This window comes from Moschus berezovskii, chromosome 4 (genome assembly GCF_049115385.1).
Source record: "Moschus berezovskii isolate FMDL1 chromosome 4, NW_MosBer_1.0, whole genome shotgun sequence".
NCBI classification, from domain to species: Eukaryota; Metazoa; Chordata; class Mammalia; order Artiodactyla; family Moschidae; genus Moschus; species Moschus berezovskii.
In genome coordinates this window covers 61,982,650-62,004,906 of record NC_142463.1, presented here as the reverse complement: position 1 = coordinate 62,004,906, position 22,257 = coordinate 61,982,650, and the positions used below count along the sequence as shown (strand labels likewise).

Sequence of the window (22,257 nt, the reverse complement as noted above, 5' to 3'; positions counted from 1 at the left end):
ATTAGCTCAGTGTTTTATAATTCCTTCAATGTAAAGTAACTCAGTTTTTAGGAGCTGTTGGAAAACCATCCTGTTAGCTACTCAGAGCTGGCATCAATTAAGTCTTTAAAGATAGGAATTCTGTGTTGTATTTTTTTAACATAAAGATTACCTTTCATTTTGCATATTTACTTGATAACTCTAACCATCTGTAGTCTCTCTTCAAATGTGTGAGGCCATTTCTACTTTTTCTTTATTGGTTTGTTGCTAGGTAAGTGATATTGTTGGTTGCCATTTTTAATAGTCACATGAGGTCATGTCTGTTTCCATGCCAACAGATCCTCTTGGGAGAGTATTTTCAATAAAAGCCCAGAAGTGGTGACTCCTTTGCAGCTTCAATGTTGCCAGCGCCTGGTCGAGCTTTGTAAACAGTGCCTGCTAGTGGTTTACAAATATGCAAGTGACTCAAGAGGATCACTCTCAGGCATTGGTACTGATTGGGGTAATGCCAGGTACTTGTTTTACATTTCCTAGGTCCTGTGTGTTTTATATAAAGTAATGCTGCAACGCATTTTGAAAGTGAAAGTCTCTTTTTGTCTAGATGGCTAAAGCAAAGCTAAAGATTAAAAATTTATACTTGCTACTATCTACAAGTTTCTTTTAACTTGAACAATCTTTACCTTTAAAAGATTGAACAGGAACAGCAATCACAAACCTGAAGGTGACAAAGATAACCTACATGGAAATGATATTATTTAACTTAACATACTTTTCTTTCAAAAGTCAAGTAAGAGCATACAAAATGGTGATAAATTTAATTTTCCCCTCAGCAGGGATATTTTGTCTTTTTCCTCTATCCATATATAGTTGAGAAGATGCCTTTAGTTTCATTTTTAATGTTCAGTATGCCTCTACTATTCCCTTTATCACCAAACAGATCTGTGGGAGGTGGATTTTGTTACGATCCATTTAAAAATTGGACTTTTATAAATATTGTCCAGTTAAAATAGGTAGTTTTCTAAAAATATGAAAATATTGTTTTTAAACTGCAAAGAAACACAGAGTAAACAAGAAGTATATTTTAGCACTTCTCAAGACAATCGTAGTTCCCATTAGAATTAAAGACAAATGTCTTGGCTCAGATGGTGAAGAATCTGCCTGCAGTGCAGGAGACCCAGGTTTGATCCTTGGGTAGGGAAGATTCTGTGGAGAAGGGCATAGCAACCCACTCCAGCATTCTTGCCTGGAGAATTCCATGGATAGAGGAGCCTAGCAGCTTACAGTGCATGAGATCTCAAAGAGTTGGACATGACTGAGAGAATAACTCTTTCACTTTCATGTGACTTTTAGTATGTGTAAGTTTTTGTGGTATTATCAAGAGAGAAGAGTATAAACCATGATTTTGAAAAACTAAGTGATAGTCAAAAGATAACAATTGAATGACTTCCCTGGTGGCTCATACCACCTACCAATGCAGGAGCATGCTAAGTCATTTCAGTCGGTTCTGACTCTTTGCCACCCTTTGGTCTGTAGCCCATCAGGCTCCTCCGTCCATGGGATTCTCCAGGCAAGAATACTGGAGTGGATTGCTGTGTCCTCCTTCAGAGGATCTTCCTAACCCAGGAATCAAACTTAAGTCTCTTTTGTCTCCTGAATTGGCAGGCAGGTTCTTTACCACTAGTGCCACCTGGGTCAGAAAGATCCCTGGAGAAGGACATGGCAACCCACTCCAGTGTTCTTGCCTGGGAAGCCCCATGGACAGAGGAGCCTGGTGGGCTCCAGTCTGTGGGGTCACAAAAGAGGCAAACATGACTTAGTTAGTAAACAAAAAACAGCAGTAATTGAACAGATGGTGAGAAAAATGAAGTACCATAGCTTGTGTTTTCTTTTTGAAACATCTAGAAATTGATCTGTTTATTACAAAGATCATGGAGATATCATATAGCTAACTTTCTACAAAATTCACCTGCAGCAGCAGAATGGCTTGGAATGCTTTCCACAAAAAGTATTGAGAGATATATGTTTAACCTTTGTTTGTCTTGCACCTGTCATTACACTATTGAGGTATAATGCAGTATCTTTAACTCTCCCCCTGCAAACAGAAGCTGACTGATTTTAAAAATGGTGGAGGTAAAGTTACACATTAATATTTAAAATATGTAAATAGCAAAGCTGTATTTTGTAGTTTTAATGGTTTGACAGAAGCAAATTATTGAATAAAGCTCATATTGCTTTTATAAATATTCTCATATGATTTAAAAAAACGATGGCCATCTTTAAGACATTATAACATATAAGTGAAGGGCCTTCTCTTTAAGAATGATACTCTGGGATCATGATCAGGAAAACCTTTAATTCCACTCTAAGAAGGATGGTTTCAAACTCTTTAATATCACTCTTAAAAATCCAGATTTCATAAAATATTTTCTGTTGAAGGATCATGTAACTTTTATGGGTAAGCAAAATACGATTTGGCTATTCTGGAGGAAGAAATTATACCTTACAGTTGCTTCAGTTTTTAAAAATTTCCTCCCCTTCTTGTGGTTGGAAGAAATATTTCTCCCCTTGTGATCTTGAGTTATGGACCCTGATAAATGTTCAGCATGACCCCAGTAGAGTGATTATAAGCTTTGTAGGGGAGAGAGGTCAGTAAACACATCCTTCATTCCTTGCCAAGTTCAGAACCATTTGAGAGAGAAATGTAGGAGTCATACAGATGATCATCAAAATATAGCTTCATTACTGAAAAAAGCTATTGAGAGACATGATATAGATGAGAGTCACGTGTTTTCTAATGCTGAATTCTAGAATTAAGTGTATCCATCCAGTCAAAGACAGACCTCTATCAACCCAAAACTTCCACTAGCACTATCCATGAAGTCTTATTCTATTAGTGTTGGGAGGAGAGCAAGTAAAAATGCTTGCTTTCTGCAGATAAGCTGATCCAACAAGAGAAAGGGGCTGAGCCAAGCCTGACTGATTCCTTCTTTTAAACCTGCAAATCACATAATTTACTTCTGGTTAGAGGCCAGAAAATTTATACTGGTCAAAGTTTTACTTGGAAATACAAAGAGAGAGAAATGAACATGTCCTTCCAGGTGGCACTAGTGATAAGGAATCTGCCTGCCAATGCAGGAGACGCAGGAGACACAGATTCAATCCCTGGGTCAGGAAGATCCCCTGGAGGAGGGCATGGAAGCGTGCTCTAGTATTCTTGCCTGGAGAATTCCATGGATAGAAGAACCTGGTGGGCCCTAGTCCATAGGGATGCCAAGAGTTGGAAATGACTGAGTGACTGAGCACATCTAGTATCAAGCTATTAAAGTCCAAGTTAATGTCACATTAATTTAAAAATGTGGGAAAAGTGGCTACACATTCTTTCCCTTGTATATTAGGAACCTATAGCATTTTACTTTATAGGAGTCAATTAATTTGATATTTATTAATAGATTGATGGAATTCCAGTAAACTCTTCAAAACTCTAAAGGATGATACCATCAAGGTGTTGCATTCAATATATCAGCAAATCTGGAAGACCCAGCAGTGGCCACAGGACTGGAAAAGGACAATCCTCATCCCAGTTCCCAAGAAGGTACACTAAAGAATGCACTAACCATCAGATAATTGTACTCATCTCCCATGATAGTGAGGTCATGCTTCAAATCTTCAGCATTATATGAACCAAGAACTTCCAGACATCCAAGCTGGGTTTAGAAAAGGCAGAGGAACCAGAGATCAAATTGCCAACATTTGCTGGTTCATAGAGAAAGCTAGAAATTTACTAAAAAAATCTACCTCTGTTTCATAGACTACACCAATATTAAAAAAAACTAAGACCACGGCATCCAGCCCTGTTACTTCATGGCAAATAGCTCTAAAATCATTGTGAATGGTGACTGCATCCATGATGCAGCCATGAAATCACAAGACGTTTCTTGGCAGGAAAGTTAGAACAAACTTAGAGAGTGTGTTGAAAAGCAGAAACATTACTCTGCCAATGAATGTCTGTATAGTCAAGGCTATGGTCTTTCCAGTGGTCATGTATGGTTGTGAGAGCTGGACTGTAAAGAAGGCGGAGCGCTGAAGGATTGATGCCTTCAATCTATGATGCTGGAGAAAATTCCTGAGAGTCCCTTAGACAGCAAGAAAAATCATCTTAAGGGAAATCAACCCTGAGTACTTGTTGGAAGGACTGATGCTGATGTTGAAACTCAGCATCATCATCTTAAGGGAAATCAACCCTGAGTACTTGTTGGAAGGACTGATGCTGATGTTGAAACTCATCTTAAGGGAAATCAACCCTGAGTACTTGTTGGAAGGACTGATGCTGATGTTAAAACTCAGCATCTGTTTTGGTCATCTGATGCGAACAGCTGACTCATTGGAAAAGTCCCTGATGCTGGGTAATATTGAGGGCAGAAGGAGAAGAGGGTGTCAAAGAATGAGATGGCTGGATGGCATCACCGAAGCAAGGGACATGAACTTGGACAAACTTTGGGAGATGGTGAGGGGCAGAGAGGCCTGATGTGCTGCAGTCCATGCGGTCACAAAGAGTCAGACATGATTGGGCAACTGAATGACAATAACAGAAATAGATTGATAAATTTTATTTATAAAGTATACCTAGTAAAATATAAATTTATATTTATAAGTAAGTATATCTAATATAAATAATGAATAGGGTATACCTAAATATTTCATGAGGAAATATATATTTGACTATCTATAAAATTAGAACATAAAGCTCACATCAGTCAGGTTAATGGACCATCTTTATCTTGACCACACATCTGCAGGATATTAATATTTCTTAAGAATATATTAAAGGTATATGTGGCTTAAAGGTATATGTGGCACCTGTTACATGGAAGAGAGTGGCCTTCAACCTTGCAGTCTCAGAAAAATAGCAATTTAATAGACATACCAAGAACTTCCCTGATGGTCCAGTGGTTAAGAAACCCTCGCTTCCAGTGTAAGGGGCATGGGTTCCATCCCTAGCCAGGGAACTAAAATCCTGCATGCTGTGTGGTGTGACCAAAAAAAGAAAAAAAAAAAAAAATAGCCATACCAACTGAGAAGCTGTGTCTCAGAGGTAGACTCATATCTAAGCAAATCTAACTGATATTCACACCTGGATCATGAAATCTACCTCTGTCTCTATATGTGTATACATATCTATATCTATACCCATATATCTGGGATACTAGAGTCTTTGGGACCAGCTCAGTATTTCACTATGCTGCTACTGCTGCTGCTAAGTCGCTTCAGTCGTGTCCGACTCTGTGCGACCCCATAGATGGAAGCCCACCAGGCTCCCCAGTCCCTGGGATTCTCCAGGCAAGAACACTGGAGTGGGTTGCCATTTTTCACTATAGCTAGCCTTATTTCAAAGGCTTTGGGATCGCCAAACAATTTTTAGTCTCAGCATCTCTGTATTTCTATCTTTTATGTACTGAGCCTTCATATAAGCTCATCTTTTGTGGCTAAAGTCATTTTTTAAATCTCGGAGTTACAGCTTCTGCCTTTAGCAGTAGAGCACTAGGTGTTTGGACAAATCCTCCCTCTGATGTTGGTCGGAAAAGCTGGACAAAATACCAACAAAACATTTGCTTTGAAAACATCAGAGAGTTAAAACCAGGTACTTGTTAGTACTGAATAGTGCTTTTGACAGACACACGGACCTACAAGAAAAAAGTAGGAATTCAGGACCTGTCAAAGATTGGGACTTTGATAAACAGCATAAATTCCTACATGTAATAATATCCCAAATATTTTGCAAAGCAAAAGTTGGCAGAATTATAGGGGAAAATATACAAATCTACAACCATTGAGGGAGATTTTAATATATATTTCTCAAAAGAATTAAAAACAAAGAAAATTTTAACAATATGATTAACAGATTTAATTGTCACATAATAGTGAAGTCAGTCACCTCAGAATACAATACAGTAAGCATACCTGAATCTTTTATAAAAATCAACTAGTGGAATGATAAAAAAATTTAAAAAATTGAAATCATGCAAAGTATTGTATATCATCACAGGCCTTTAGAAGTAACAGAATCCATCCTGTTTGGAAAGATAAAAAATAAAATCATAATGAATGTAAATGTACTTAGGTAACAAAAATATTAGAAATAAAAACTTGCAGTATGTACATAAATCATTATCACATGGAGACTTATAGACTTAAAAGAATATATTAGTGAGGGTAAAGGCAAAAATTAAATGATTATCATCTTGAATGATGACATAATAACATTAAAGTAAACCCAAAGAATACAGAAAAAGGAAATAATAAAAACAAGAGCAGAAATTAATAATATAATGAAGCAAACAGAATAAAGAAGATCAACATAAGGATGACCCAGAGGGAGGATAAAGGGAGGAGGGAGGTGGGAGGGAGGTTCAGGAGGGGGAACTCATGTACACCCAGGGCGGATTCATATCAATGTATGGCAAAACCAACCAATATAATATTGTAAAATAATTAGCCTCCAATAAAAAAATTAAAAAAAAAAAGACTAATACAATTGATCACTGTTGGGACTGATCAAGAATATAAAAGAAACAATTATCATCAAGAATAGAAATAGAGACATAACTACAGATACTACAAATATTAAAAATTTCATGCTGATAAATTTGGTAATTTACATTAACAAGTTCCTTGAAAAACACATATTACCAAAATGACACAAGACAATACAGAAGGCTACCAATATCAAAAGCTACCATAGCGTTGATACTAAAACCTGACCAGGATATTATGGCAAAGGATAATGAAAGTTCAGTCTCACTCTTGAACATAGGTGCAAAAATCTTACATAAATATTAACAAAATGAACCCAGAAACCTTAAATAGCATAATATATCATGACTAAATTTTGTTTCTTGAATCCATTTAAAGGTACAATAAAATTAAAATGTGATCAGTGTAATTTTAGTAGAATAAGACATCATTTAAAATATACAGACAAGTCATTTGATAGATTTCAAGATACATTTTTGCATTAAAAAATGATTAGCAGGTTAAAAACAAAAGGGAAATTCCTTAATCTAATAAAGAGTAACTACAGAATCCCTACAAGCATATACTTAATGGTGAAATGTTGAAGGCTTTTCTTTTGAGAAGAGAAACAAGACAAGATTACCTATTAACTACCACTTCTGTTTATCATTGTTCTTGACCTGGCTTACTCAAGGAAGCAAGTCAAGACAGTAAAAGGCATTGGATTTGAGAGAAAGAAATAAAACTCCTTAATAATAGTTGTGATTACATTCATAGCACTTATAATCTAAATAACTCTACAGATAAATTACTAAGTAAACCTACCAATTTTGATGAAATCAAAATGGGAATAAAATTAATACTTTTTCTATATCAATAACAAACAGATTTTAGATAAAATGTCATTTTTAATAGCATCAAAGAATAACCAATACTTCAGAATAAAAGTAAAAACATGTAAGACCCTTATGCAGAAAATGTAAAAGATGTAAAGTTATACCTTATATTGATATTGAAATCAATATGTCATTTCTTCTCAAATAGTTCTTCATAACTATAAATTCAACATATTCCTCACATAAATCCTAACAATTTTTTTTTGCAGGGTGAAGAATTTGACTAATGTTTGTTCTAATGTTTATACAAAAAAACAAAGGGCCAAGAATAGACAAGACATTCTTGAAATAGTAGGATTGATTTACTACAGTGTGCTCAGAATTATAATAAAGCTATAGTGTCTGAGAGAAAAAAGTTGGCTTAAAGCTCAACATTCAGAAAACTAAGATCATGGCATCCAGTCCCATCACTTCATTGCAAATAGATGGGGAAACAGTGAAAACAGTGGCTGACTTTATTTTTTTGGGCTCCAAAATCACTGCAGATGGTGATTGCAGCCATGAAATTAAAAGACGCTTACTCCTTGGAAGGAAAGTTATGACCAACCTAGACAGCATATTAAAAAGCAGAGACATTACTTTGCCAACAAAGATCCGTCTAGTCAAGGTATGGTTTTTCCGGTAGTTATGTATGGATGTGAGAGTTGGACTATAAAGAAAGCTGAGGGCAGAAGAATTAATGCTTTTGAACTGTGGTGTTGGAGAAGACTCTTGAGAGTCCCTTGGACTGCAAGGAGATCCAACCAGTCCATTCTAAAGGAGATCAATCCTGGGTGTTCATTGGAAGGACTGATGTTGAAGCTGAAACTCCAATATTTTTGCCACCTGATGCAAAGAGCTGACTCATTTGAAAAGACTCTGATGTTGGGAAAGATTGAAGATAGGAGGAGAAGGGGACGACAGAGGATGAGATGGTTAGATGGCACACCGACTCAATGGACATGAGTTTGGGTGGACTCTGGGAGTTGGTGATGGACAGGGAGGCCTGGCATGCTGCGGTTCATGGAGTCGCAAAGAGTCGGACACGACTGAGCAACTGAACTGAACTGAACTGAAGACAATGCACTAGTACCAAAAGGATAGAAAAATAGACCAATAGAAGCATTCGGAAAGGCCATGGACTTCCCTCATAGCTCATTTGGTAAGGAATCTGCCTGCAATGCAGGATAGACTTGAGTTCAATTCCTGCATTGGGAAGATCCCCTGGAGAAGGAAATGGCAACCCACTCCAGTATTCTTACCTGGAAAATCCCATGGGCAGAGGAGCCTGGCAGGCTACAGTCTGTGAAGTTGCAAGAGTTGGACACTACTTAGCGACTAAACCACCACAGAAAAGCCATAAATAGACCCAGGTTTATGTAGGACTTGATTTATGACAAAAGGGGGATACTTAACTTAAAACAAATGGGTTAAAAGTTTGTTTAAACAAATGGTTCTGGGGCAATTTAGTTTCCAAATAATAATAAAAAAAGAATCTTGAATTTACCTACACCATATACAAAATCATTTCCAAATTATTGAATACAAAGATGTGAAAGGCAAAACTAAAGATTTTGGAAGAAGATATAGGAGATTTTTTCATGACCTTGAGGTATGCAGAGTATAAAATATCAGGCCCAAAAAGTACAGATTATAAATGAAAAGATAAACTTTACTATATTAAAATTAAGACTATATGTTTATTAGCAGACTCCATTAAGGTGAAAAAGCAAGCCTCAGAATGAAAGTTGGTATTTGCAACCTGTTTAACCTACAAAAGATTGTTATACAGACTGCATAAGAACTCCTACAGATTTCTAAGAAGGAAATAGGACACTCCATGGAAAAATGGGGAAGATAACTTGAAGAGGCATTTTTAAAGGCAGTAAGTATTTGAAGTGTTCAAGCTCATACTCAGGGAGACGTGAAATCCATCTTTCAGATCACGAGTTGATGAGAATGTAGAGTAATGGAAACTCTCTCACACTGCTGATGATAGTGAACATCATTACCTTTAAAAAAGTTTGGATAACCCACTAAAGTTTACCATTTTCTCAGTTATTTTATTCCCAATGATTCTAAGCAGAATGTATGCCCATGTGCAAGACCATATTAAAATTATCACAGTAGAATTTACTTATAATGGCTAGAAATTAGAAATACCCAAAATGTCTGTTCACGGAAGAATGGACAGTTTTTGTATTGTCCACTCAATGGAATATTTTACAGCATAGAAAATGAACAAACTGCATGCATACACAGGAATATGGATAAGTCTCAAACAGAAATTGAGCAAAAGAAACCAGAGGCAAAGGACTACATACTTCATTTCATTTATATTTAAATAAAAAAACAAGAAAAACTGAATTATAGTATTACAGAATATGTACTTAGGTGGCAAACAGGAAGTAATTGCCACTGAAATCTGGTTCAGAAACTCAGTTGTGTCCGACTTTTTGTGACCCCATGGACTGCAGCATGCCAGGCTTCCATATCCATCACCAACTCCCAGAGCTTGCTCAAACTCAATTTCCATTGAGTCGGTGACGCATCCAACTGTCTCATCTTCTTTCATCCCCTTCTCCTCTTGCCTTCAGTCTTTCCCGCATCAGGGTCTTTTCCAATAAGTCAGTTCTTCGCATCAGGTGGCCAAAGTATTGGACCTTCATCTTCAGCAACAGTCCTTCCAATGAATATTCGGGATTGATTTCCTTTAAGATTGACTGGTTTTATCTCCTTGCAGTCCAACGAACTCTCAGTCTTCTCCAACACCACAGTTCAAAAACATCAATTCTTTGGTGCCCAGCTTTCTTTATGGTCCAACACAAATCCATACATAACTACTGGAGAAACCATAGCTATGACTAGATGGACTTTTGTTGATGAAGTAATATCTCTGCATTTTAATATGCTGTCTAGGTTGGTCATAGCTTTCCTTCCAAGGAGCAGTGAGTGAGTGAGTGAGTGAAAGTCACTCAGTTGTGTCGACTCTTTGCAAACCCATGGACTGTCCATGGAATTCTCCAGGCCAAAATACTTGAGTGGGTAGCCTTTCCCTTCTCTATGGGATCTTCCCAACCCAGGGATCGAACCCAGGGCTCCCACATTGCAGGCAGATTCTTTACCAGCTGAGCCACAAAGGACGCCCAAGAACACTGGAGTAGGTAGCCTATCCCTTCCCTGAGCTATCAGGGAAGTCCTCCAAGGAGCAAGTGCCTTTTAATTTCATGGCTGCAGTCACCACCTGCAGTGGTTTTGGAGCCCCAGAAAATAAAGTTTGTCACTCTTTCCATTGTTTCCTTATCTAGTTGCCATGAAGTGATGGGACCGGATACCATGATCTTCGTTTTTTGAATGTTGAGTCTTAAGCCAGCTTTTTCACTCTCTTTCACTTTCATCAAGAGGCTGTTTAGTTCTTTCTGGCTTTCTGCCTTATGGTGGTGTCATCTGCATATCTGAGGTTATTGATATTTCTCCCAGCAATCTTGATTCCAGTTTGTGCTTCATCCAGTCCAGCATTTTGCATGATGTACTTTTCATATAAGTTAAATAAACAGGGTGACAGTATACAGACCTGATGTATTCCTTTCCCAATTTGGAACCAGTTGGTTGTTCCATGTCTGGTTCTTACTGTTGCTTCTTGACCTGCATACAGATCTTAGGAGGCAGTGGTCTGGTATTCCCATCTCTTGAAGAATTTTCAACAGTTTGTTGTGATCCACACAGCCAAAGGCTTTAGCATAGTCAATAAAGCAGAAATAGATGTTTTTCTGGAATTCTCTTGTTTTTTCTATGACCCAACAGATGTTGGCAATTTGATCTCTGGTTCCTCTGCCTTTTCTAAATCCAGCTTGAACATCTGGAAGTTCATGGTTCACACACTGTTGGATCCTAGCTTGGAGAATTTTGAGCATGACTTTGCTAGCATGTGAGATGAGTGCAACTGTGCAGTAGTTTGAACATTCTTTGGCCTTGCCTTTTTTGGGATTGGAATGAAAGCTGGCCTTTTCCAGTCCTGTGACCACAGCTAAGTTTTCCAAATTTGCTGGCATATTGAGGGCAGCACTTTTCACAGCATCATCTTTTAGGATTTGAAATAGTTCAGCTGTAATTCCATCACCTCCCCTAGCTTTGTGATGGTCCAACAGTTCAGGATGTCTAGCTCTAGGTGAATGATAATACCATCATGGATATTCAGAAGTCTGGATAGTGGGTAAGTTTATGGGGCAGCAGTACAATGGTTCTGGGGTGCTAGAAATATTTAACCTGGGTAGCAGTTTTATGAGTAATCACTTCATAATATTCATTTACTAGATGTTTATTTTATGTACTTTTTGATTGAAAAGTTTTAAAAATCAAGTTATATACATGATACTATTTTGATCTTAGGTTAAGATATCTTGGTACATCTATCTTAAAACAGGCATGGTCTTGCTAAAAAAGCTGGTGTTGAGTGAGTACTCAGTTGTTCAGTTGTGTTCAACTCTTTGCGACACCATGGACCGTAGCCCACTAGGCTCCTCTGTCCATGGAATTTTCCAGATAAGAATACTGGAGCATGTTGCCATTTCCTTCTCCCGGGAATCTTCCTGACCTAGGGATTGAACCTGTGTCCCTTGCATCTCCTGTCTTGGCAGGCAGTCTCTTCACCACTTTGTGACCTGGGAAGCAAGGCTGATGTTAGTGACACATAAATAATAATATTTCATCTATATGCACTACTCCATTTGGTCCATACTCTGTGAGATAGGCATGGCAGAAACTATTGGATTCCTTTCACTAGTGAGAAAACTGAGGCCCAAAGAAGTGAAATGGCTCATCCAAATCCATGTTACTAGCAAATGACGAGAGGTGGGATTTGCAGTTAAAACCACAGTGCAGTGTTCTCGGTGTTATATTTAAAATACAAAATAATAAGTGTTGGTAAGTATATTGAGAATTTAGTACTGGTTCAGAATGTAAAATGGTATGAGTGCTGTAGAAAACAGTGGCAGTTCCTTAAAAAGTAAAATATAGAATTACCATGAAAAGTGTGAAAGTATTAGTTGTTCAGTTGTGTCTTCCTCTTTGTGACCCCATGGTCTGTAGCCTGCTGGGATCCTCTGTCCATGGAATTCTCCATGCAAGAATACTGGAGTGGGTAGCCATTCCATATGACCCAGCATTTCCCCTCCTAGGTACATACCCCGAAGAACTGAAACAAGGACTCAAACCAATACTTGTACACCAATGTCCATAGCAACATTATTCACAATAGTCAAATGGTGACAGCCACCCAAATGTCCATCAACAGAGGAATGGACAAATAAAATGTGATATGTTTATATGTATATTACTACTCTTTGCTCCTTTTGCACGCGTGCTCAGTTGTGTCTGACTCTTTGTGCTGTGCTTAGTCACTCATTCATGTTTGACTCTTTGCAACCCCAAATACTGCAGCTAAGCTCATCTGTCCATGGAATTTTCCAGGCAAGAATACTGGAGTAAATTGTCATTTCTTTCTCCAGAGTATCTTCCTGACCCAGGGATCGAACTTGCATCTCCTGCATTGGCAGATTGGTTCTTTTATCACTGAGCTACTTGCATGTATATTGTTATGCCTATGTAAAATTGTAAATATAAATATAGTATTATATAAAATTTATAAATATAAAATATTATTCTATGTTAAAAGGTTATACTTAGTATAAAAATATACTATGTATAAAAATATAAAAGCATAAAAATATACTATGTAAAAAAGAATGAAATTCTGATACATGTTATAGCATGGATGCACCTTGAAAGCATGTTCAGTTAAATAAGCCAAACATAAAAGGACAAACTTGGTATGATTCCAATTATGTGTGGTATCTAGGACAAATTCATTGAGACAGAAAGCAGAATAGAGGTTACCAGGGGCTGGGAGGAGGAGGAAATGGGAATTTAGTGTTTAATGGGTACAGAGTTTCTGCTTGACAGAATGAAAAGATCTGGAACCAGGTTATAGTTTTGGTTACACAGCCATTTTACACAGCCAATATTATGCAGTGCGAATATATTTACACCGAACATGAATACCTAAAAATCATAAGGAGTTTCATGTTATATATTTATTTTACCACAATCAAACTAGTTAAAAAGAACACAACCTAAATAAAGTGATAAAATTTATTTACCTTATGTTCCCCAAACCAGGAAGCTGAGTTTACTCTGGGTGTGTGTTGGGGGGTGGTCAGGGGTCCTGGATCTTTCTCCTGGAAAATCTCAGAAGTGTGTGTATTTTAAGTTTCAAGGCTAATTAACTTACCAGTCTTGACATGCTTCATGTTCTAGAGATTCTCCATGGTCAGCAATAAATTGGTACATGACAAACAAAGCAATTCTATGTCAAATAGGAAGTAGATAAATGCATATTTTACATTTATATGATGGATATGTGAAAATGTGTATCCCTCATCTCAGAATTGAGGAGTAAGGGTATATGTATGAAACAAAGAGGATAGTTTGTGTTATTTCTTCTTGGAATGAGTTAGCTACAAGTTAGCTATATTTGTACTTCAAGACTAAGCTACAATAGAAATAAAGCTGGAGAATTCACATATTTTTGTGCTTTAGGCAATGGCAAGCCACTCCAGTACTCTTGCCTAGAAAATCCCATGGATGGAGGAGCCTGGTGGGCTGCAGTCCATGGGGTCGCTAAGGGTCGGACATGACTGAGCGACTTCACTTTCACTTTTCACTTTCACACATTGGAGAAGGAAATGGCAACCCACTCCCGTGTTCTTGCCTGGAGAATCCCAGGGAAGGGGGAGACTGGTGGGCTTCCGTCTATGGGGTCACACAGAGTCGGACACGACTGAAGTGACTTAGCAGCAGCAGCAGCAGATACTCTTTAGATAGTATCTATAAATCCACTTTCTAGAGATTCTTATTGTTAAAAAATCAATTTGTATTATTTAACTTCATTGCAGAGAACATTTAAAAAATAATCTTTGATATTCAGCTAGTGTGGGCTCTCCCAAGAGATCTTAATGGAGATATTAAGGCAAATAATCCATTGTGTTTCACTGTAATGCTTTAAAATATCCCACAGCCTGTGCTTTAGGGAAGCAAAGTATTTCTTCCAGTGTGATTTTATATGCTTTGTTACATTCTTACTGAATTTCTTTTCTTTTTACGTCTTTAGTTTCATTTTAGCCTTTTCTGCTTCTATTAAAATGTTTAGTTTTATGGATAATATTTTTCTACTTTCTCAGTTTGTATACTTCATATTTCTAAAAAATAAATGTAATCTTTATATTTGTCAGTTTTAAAATTGGAATTCATACACAGAAATGGCAATATCGTATTTTTTGGGAGTGATAGTTCTGGAGTGAGACCAAATGGATCTGAATCTTGGCCCTAGTCACTTTTGTGACTGTGGGCAAGGCATTTAACGCCTGTACGCTTTGGTGTATTCATCTATAAAATGGAGCTGATAATAATCTATACCATAGAGAATCATTAAAAATAAGTAATATTTTTAAAGCAAGTATAATGGTGCTGCCACACACACACACAAATACTTTTTAAATACAAAATAGTGTTAAATAAAATAGTATAAGTTTGCTGTAACCCTGGACTTTGTACTTTTATTTTTTCACCTGTGTAAATGGAAATCTTTAGCCCAGAAGGCAATGTGAATGTTATTGTTATGCCAATAATAACTATTGCTTGGAGATTCTTTAAAAGAAAGTTGGTAAAAGTTACTGTTTACTATAATTATTATCAATGTAACCAGGATGTCGGAGAGGGCAATGGCAAGCCACTCCAGTACTCTTGCCTAGAAAATCCCATGGACAGAGGAGCCTGGTGGGCTACAGTCCATGGGGTCGCTACTAGTCGGACAAGACTGAGCGACTTCACTTTCACTTTTCACTTTCACACATTGGAGAAGGAAATGGCAGCCCACTCCAGTGTTCTTGTCTGGAGAATCCCAGAGATGGCGGAGCCTAGTAGGCTGCTGTCTATGGGGTCTCACAGAGTCGGACACGACTGAAGCGACTTAGCAGCAGCAGCAGCAGCAACCAGGATGTAACCAGTTTTCAGTAGGAGAGAGAGAAACTCTCGAGTAGTATGCAATAGTGGATTTTGATCGAACACCTTAGTTTCCTTTGCACCTTTGCCCTAGATAGGAAGGGCAGCCTGTTTCTTGCAGAAGATATCAGATCAGTCATCATGATACACTAGCTCTTGACATAATAATTAATTCATATAAATTACCCAAGTGATATTAAGAAAATGATTTATATAATCGTTTCATTATTCATCACCCATTATGCAATTTTGATTTAATTTAGTTTGTTGTATATTATTTTACTGTTCTACTAACAATGATTTGAGCAATTATTTATAGTTTGTGATATTAAGTAATAGATTTAGGGGATATTATCAGATAATTCATGATGAAATGATGTCTATGAATATTATATGGAATTCTGCCATTTTAATCTGAGTGCTGTACATAGTTTGATCATAATGAATTCGTATTCTTCTACAAAATTCATGTAACAACAACATAAATGTAATTTTCTGTTGACACAGAAGTTAGTAGTTGCCAGTATTATTTAATAAAGAATTGGTAGCTAATAATATCTTTGGTCCTCAGTTTCTTCATTTGTCTTTGGAAGTGTGATACTGTGGCTGGAAGATTCTACAGTCACATGAAGAACATAAATGATTTGATCTCTACCTTTGTTTCTTTTAGACTAATAATAAATCTCCTTCTGTTGTTACTTCTGCTCTTAGAAATTTTTTATAGATATCTTTGTCCTGACATTCTAGCATGTCCTCATCATCATCCGGCCTTAGGCTTTTAATAGTGATACTTGTGTTTGCTCATTTTGATTTCCTTAATCATTTCTCTCTCGACATATAGATTGGAATAGCCTAATGCCAATCAAAGGCTTTCCAGAGGAATAAGATTATACGGGCACACATTCTTATTTGCAACTCCTAAATCTCAAAGCTCTGAAAGCTCAAACTAATAGAAATAAAATAAAAGTAACCCATTTATTGACACATCTGAATTGACACAAAGTTGTTTATAGTCTTTTTCCAATTTATTGTGAATATTTCTGCATTTCATTACAGAAATACTAATGATCTGTTTGCAGAATGCTGCCCTAAGACTCTGATGAAGATGTTGCATTATATATAGTACATACACCATATTGTCCTAAAATCTGGAAAATTCATATATTCTGAAATACATTTGGGTGCAAAGGTTGCATGCAACCTGTAATCATGATTGTTTTTGGTATTCTGTAATCTAAGCACCCAGTAGTCTAATCTTTAACTTTTTCTTTCAGATTAACTACAGTCATAATACATCAGTGATATATTATGAAATTAAATTCAATGGTTTCAACATCCTTGAAATAATTATTTTAATGCAGTCAGCCAGATTCTCATGTTACATGATGTTACACGTTTTTAAGAAATATTTGACTGGCTAGACATATTATTTACAGAGATTATTAATGAATTCCAAATTAACATGAGTGATGTGAACAGTTTCCTAGCTTGTGAGTTCATGGCTCTTCATGGGATATCTTGGGATACTAAGACCACATTTTGCATCTATATTCAGCTCTTTGAGTGAGGCTTTATGATCCTTTCCTGCCTCCCTTCCTCAAGAGAGGAAATCCTTTTATGTGGATTGCATTGTTTTAGTGTCATTTCTCATGTAAGATGTACAAATTATTAACCATGTAACACTTTAGTGGGAGATATTAATATTGTTTGTAAAAGTCTAATTTTTAAACTATTATTTTTAGGTATTTACTACCAGGAAGTACACAATTCTTCATGAGAACACCAACCTACAACTTGAAATACAGTTCGCCTGGAATGGCTCGCTCCAATGTTTTGTTTACATCCAGATATGGCCATTTGTGAAGCAGAAGGAAAGATCGCCATGGGTTATGCATAATAGCAATTCATATTTTTCCCAATTTAACATTGAAAAGACAGTGACCATTAACAACTGTTTTATGTATATATGACATATATGTGTGTGAAAATATGTACACACATGCACTCAAATAACACATATATTTATTATAATATATGAAAGAAGAATTAGCAGGAAACTGGATATAAGATTTAACCTTTCTGGAAATGTAATAAACCACGTTAAAATTGTTTACACAAATATGTGAATGTCTAGAATTTGCTAGGTTTATAATTAATACCTTCCTACTAGAAATGTTATTTTTGCTGCAGAGTATATAAAACAGAATTGATCTTGAAGATCCCATTACAGTGTTAAATTATTTTCTAGATAATACTTTTGACTTAAAAAGAATTAATAGTATATTACTTTATTAATTCTCTTATATATATCTAGTAGCCATTTAAAATGAAAACAAAAATTAGAAGCTTGGTGTTGCTTGATGATAGGATTAAGTATAAAATGGGTTTGTCATTACTATAGCACAGAGTAGCATGCTATTAATATAAAAATCCCACCTGGATTCTCCAATATTTTTATTCCTCAGTGTGGGAATCTAGCTACTTGTGAAAGTGATAATGTAAATTTTCAGTAAGGCTCTAGTAAGATCACAATACTGTCTAAAATGGAAGACAATCCAGTGGGTTAAAAATTAAACTTACTAGCTAATATTTTTACTTTTTATTGAGAGTCACATAAAGGGAACAGAAAATGGTGATAATAGCAAAATCTTTCCATATGGTTTTTGTATTTCTTACCACTCATACCACTTATTTTTTCTTTTCTGAAAGTATACCTCTGATGGGTACATATGGTCAAATACAATTTCTTCTCTTCTTCGGAAGGGGAAGAGCTGATATTTTAAACTTATTTCAATGTTACAGAATGAACGTGTCATATTATTTTATGTCAATTTTGAGACCAACGTACATTGCAAAGACTAATACAGAGTTTCATATTGCACCATAGAAATTCATCTAAATTATTACAAAACGAAGATTCTGATTACTAATTGTTATTAGTCATGGATGTGCTCTTGAGAATTTCAAAAAAAATCAAAATAGAGTATGAAGTTTTCTTCTAGTCCAAAGTTATTATGCATAATTTTCATAGCAGTTTACTTCCTTTTTTGCTTACAGTTTCAAAAACTATGAGTGAGCTTTCAGTTTTCGATACAAATATAAAAAATACCATGGATATCCTTCGAGACTGCGATATTCACCTTTTAGAATTTTATTTTAATTTCTCCTAGTAGTTTTATTTTTCACAGATGGTAATTATTTGCAACATTCATGAATGTTTTACCGCCTTTTACTATCCTGAAAGCTTTTTCCAGTAAATCGAGAAATAGTCCCAAAGCAGAAGGAGAACTGAGAGGGGCAAACTGGCCTGCTTTAATTCACAAGCTGGATAACTGACAACCCAAAGTTGTAAGTTAGATATATTTTGCTTTTAAAGCCATATTCTGAGGCTGTATTTGGATAAAATAGGTTCTTTCGTAAATTATTGCTAGTTAACTGGATTCTTCATGACTACCAACCACTCATATTCCAATGGATACTCTTCCTTGCTAATTGCATCCCAAAGGAGAGTTATTGTGTTTGTGGGAAAAGACGACAAGGATGTCAGGATGAAGGAAATCACAGTGTAGCTCTGAGTGTTTATGACACCATTTTGTGAATTCCTAAATATATTTAGAATTTTGGAGAATAAATAATGCTGAAATTGGGATATTAATAAAATCATTGTAAGAATGATCAGCAAGTAGACCTTTTCATAGAGCAATTTTAGTCATTTTTTTGGTTCAGAGTCATGATTTGTTCATGAATGAGGCACAGTTTCAAAGGTCTGATGTATGATATCAGTCCAGTTTCTTGGCCACTCACTTGCGTTAGCTTAAATAACAATGGTGACTTAATTTGCTAGAGTGAAAAGAATGTCTAACATGTCTCCCCCTAGGAAAAAAAATATTTTAAAAAGAGTAACTTTAAATGTATGAAACTACCCAGTTAGTTATTAACAATCAAATTTGATTCCTCTAGCTACCCAAGTCTGACTTTTTTTGAGGGCTAGAATTTTCTTGCCCACATTTGCCTCTTTAGACTCATCTAGTTCTGATATGAGGAAGATGTGAATAAACGCCATGTGCTCATTATTTGTGTATACTACCTGGTACCCTGTGGACTATGGTTGTGTTCACGCTTATTCCTTAGTGAGAAACTAAGAAGACACAGTAATAAACTGTGAAAGTCTCTAGAGGCCATAGAAATGTTTTAGTAATATAAAATATTCCTTAGTTTTTATTATAAATTTTTTATTCATAGAGTTAAAATATATCAGTATAAGTGATAGTATGGGTCTGACTCTCTTCTAGGAGGGAACATACCTTTTTATCTGAAAAACTCCAGAAGCTATTCAGTCTTACCAGAGTTTTTAATAGGGAGTTTGGTTTACTTGTGATGAAAGCATATTTTCATTCTGTTATTAAAAGATATATCCCTGATCTTTCTGTGACTAATGCTTTCCAGAACTGTATATGATTGAAGTTATTCCAGAACTATCCAAGAAGCAACCTTTTAATGTTAAATTATCATATATGAATATTGTATGAGATTGCAGATTAGTTTTCACTGTAATAATCCAGCATTGTAATAGTATTTGCTTCATGTATTCTGTTGAAGGAACTGTTGTGATTCATATTATTACTATTAGCAACAATTTTTGTTTTACCTTGCATGTGTATTAAATTATAGTAGGATCAAATATGAAAATGGCAATAGGAATGTTAGATGCAAAGATCTATACACATTTTTTCATATATCTGAATTAGGTCTAAATACACAAAACTTTTTTAAGTTCTCCCCCTAAAACTAATATAAACCAAACTCAAGCAAAAAACCCCAGTCTTCTCATCCAGTACTCAACACACCGCTAGATGATAGTGGCTTGTAGACATCAAGAAAAATATTTCATTCTAATTCTTTTTTCATTAGAAAGTATATGATTATAGACTTTAGTTATCTAACTTTAAATTTCATGTTTTAATATAAATTAATCCAAATGCTTTCTTTTTTAGCATGACAAAGTCATTCCATTTAAAAATTCACTTTAAATCTAAACTTCCACATTACTTAACATTTTCAAAAGTACCAAAAAATTGATAGTTGCATAAGCTCTATTATTTGTAGTTTTCTATAAATGATTTGATTAATTCTTATATGTATATTCCTTAAAATATAATAGCAAATATATTGAGAAGAGTGACAATAAATACCTTCCTTTTCTGTTCTGTAATACTTTTTTTAACATTTTGAGTCTTAGTTTACTTGGTCCTAAGGATTAAATGATAAAAAGTGTAAGTACAGTTGTTGCGTTCTTGTGACCTGGTGATTTGTGAAAATTTCTTTTATCTTGAGATTGAGAAATTTAATAAAGCTTTCCAGAATTGAATTATTTATCTAAGTATTTTGGACTAGTACTACTTACAAATAAATTTTGAAAGTGTATTAATCAAAATTTTATTCCTTACACTGTTTTTTTTTCTTTCTTTTCTTCTTTTTTAAACTTCAAGTTCGATTTAAAGTTTTGACCTTTGCATGGACAAAGTCAAGAAAAGAGAAATCCTGCTTTTTAAAATATTGGTTTATAGTAGTATATTTTTTCCTCAGCAATAATAAAACTTAGATAAGATGTGTTATTGGATCAAGTTCAGTTTTTCTACTGAGATTTTTGAGAATAAGGTTGACGTTTCAATGTCCAAAAAGCATTACTTATTTGGATCCATATGAACCAAGACACATGGCTGCAAATAACACTCTTGTGACCAAAAATGTTAAATTAAAATTATTGCACACTTTGAAATTGTTGCCTTTCTTGGTGTTTTTTCTTTTTGCCTTATTGTGAGTGGGTATATGGTATTGAAGGAAAACTGTGCAGGTGAAACATTTTGTATTAACTGGACTGTATTAACTAAAAAGAACTACACAAAATTTTTTATTTTATCCTCATTTGCCAATTTGAAAACTATTGGTAAAATCATTATTCAATAGGCTAATATTTTCTAAATTAGTTAGACTTACTTTACAAAAGTTATCAGATAATGCTGATATTTCTCTTTCAAAAGACTAACAACAGTTTTAGTCCTGAGCTGGTTGGTTCATATAATAACTGATATACATACTACAACTTTGAATATTAATAGATTGGCTGAAGATTTTAGGTTTGAAAATTAGTTTGAAAGCAATACATTTACTCCCGTGAATCATGATGCAGATTGTTCCCATGTGTTTTACTGCCTGTATATGAATGCAAATGTTGTTACAGAAAATATGCTTGAAATGTCAACACAGTGTGCAATTAGTATTGCATCGGTCATGCTTCAGCATGTGATACATGTATGATGACATTATTTCAACTACTCAGATATGTTACTGTAATAAAAATGTTTAACATAAGAAAGCTACATATGTCATCAAATGCTTATTTCTGTTTCATACACACACACACACACACACACACATGAATTTTAAGTAGTAGAAGAGATTGGTTCTCAATTAAGCTTTCAGGGTGATGAAACATATTTTCACAGTAAATTTCTTCTGCTGCACTGACAATCGCACTGTGAGGATAACTTTGTGCACATGTGCTCATGTCTGACTCTTTGCAACCCCATGGGGTGTAGCCCACTAGTCTCCTCCGTCAATGGGATTATCCTGGCAGGAATACTGCAGTGGGTTGCCATTTTCTCTAGAGGATCTTCCCACCCAGGGATTGAACCTGTGTCTCCTATGGCTCCTGCATTGGAAGGCAGATTCTTTATCACTGTGCCACCTGGGAAGCCAGGGATAACTTTACCTGCTATTAAAGTCAGGTCAAGTAAACAAAATTCGCGTCATTTCCTCTCTTAGTTAGCTGAAA

General features: G+C 35.6%; 1 protein-coding gene across 7 annotated transcripts in view; it reads left to right on the top strand.

Annotated features, from left to right (window-relative positions):
• Window positions 1-21,794, top strand: part of TTLL7 (tubulin tyrosine ligase like 7) — a 114,414-nt gene extending 92,620 nt beyond the window's left edge. For 3 of the 7 annotated variants that reach the window (XM_088835431.1, XM_055404005.2, XM_055404006.2), the window contains 2 exons: window positions 318-491; window positions 17,165-21,794. In XM_088835431.1, coding sequence (XP_088691557.1) covers window positions 318-491; window positions 17,165-17,285 — 295 coding nt within the window. In that variant the 3' untranslated portion in view covers window positions 17,286-21,794. Of the gene's footprint in view, window positions 1-317; window positions 492-3,428; window positions 3,572-12,871; window positions 16,610-17,164 lie in introns of those variants that run through there. The other 4 variants (XR_016037205.1, XR_016037206.1, XM_088835430.1 and 1 more) reach the window with 4 other exon arrangements.
• Window positions 21,795-22,257: the final 463 nt, after the last annotated feature.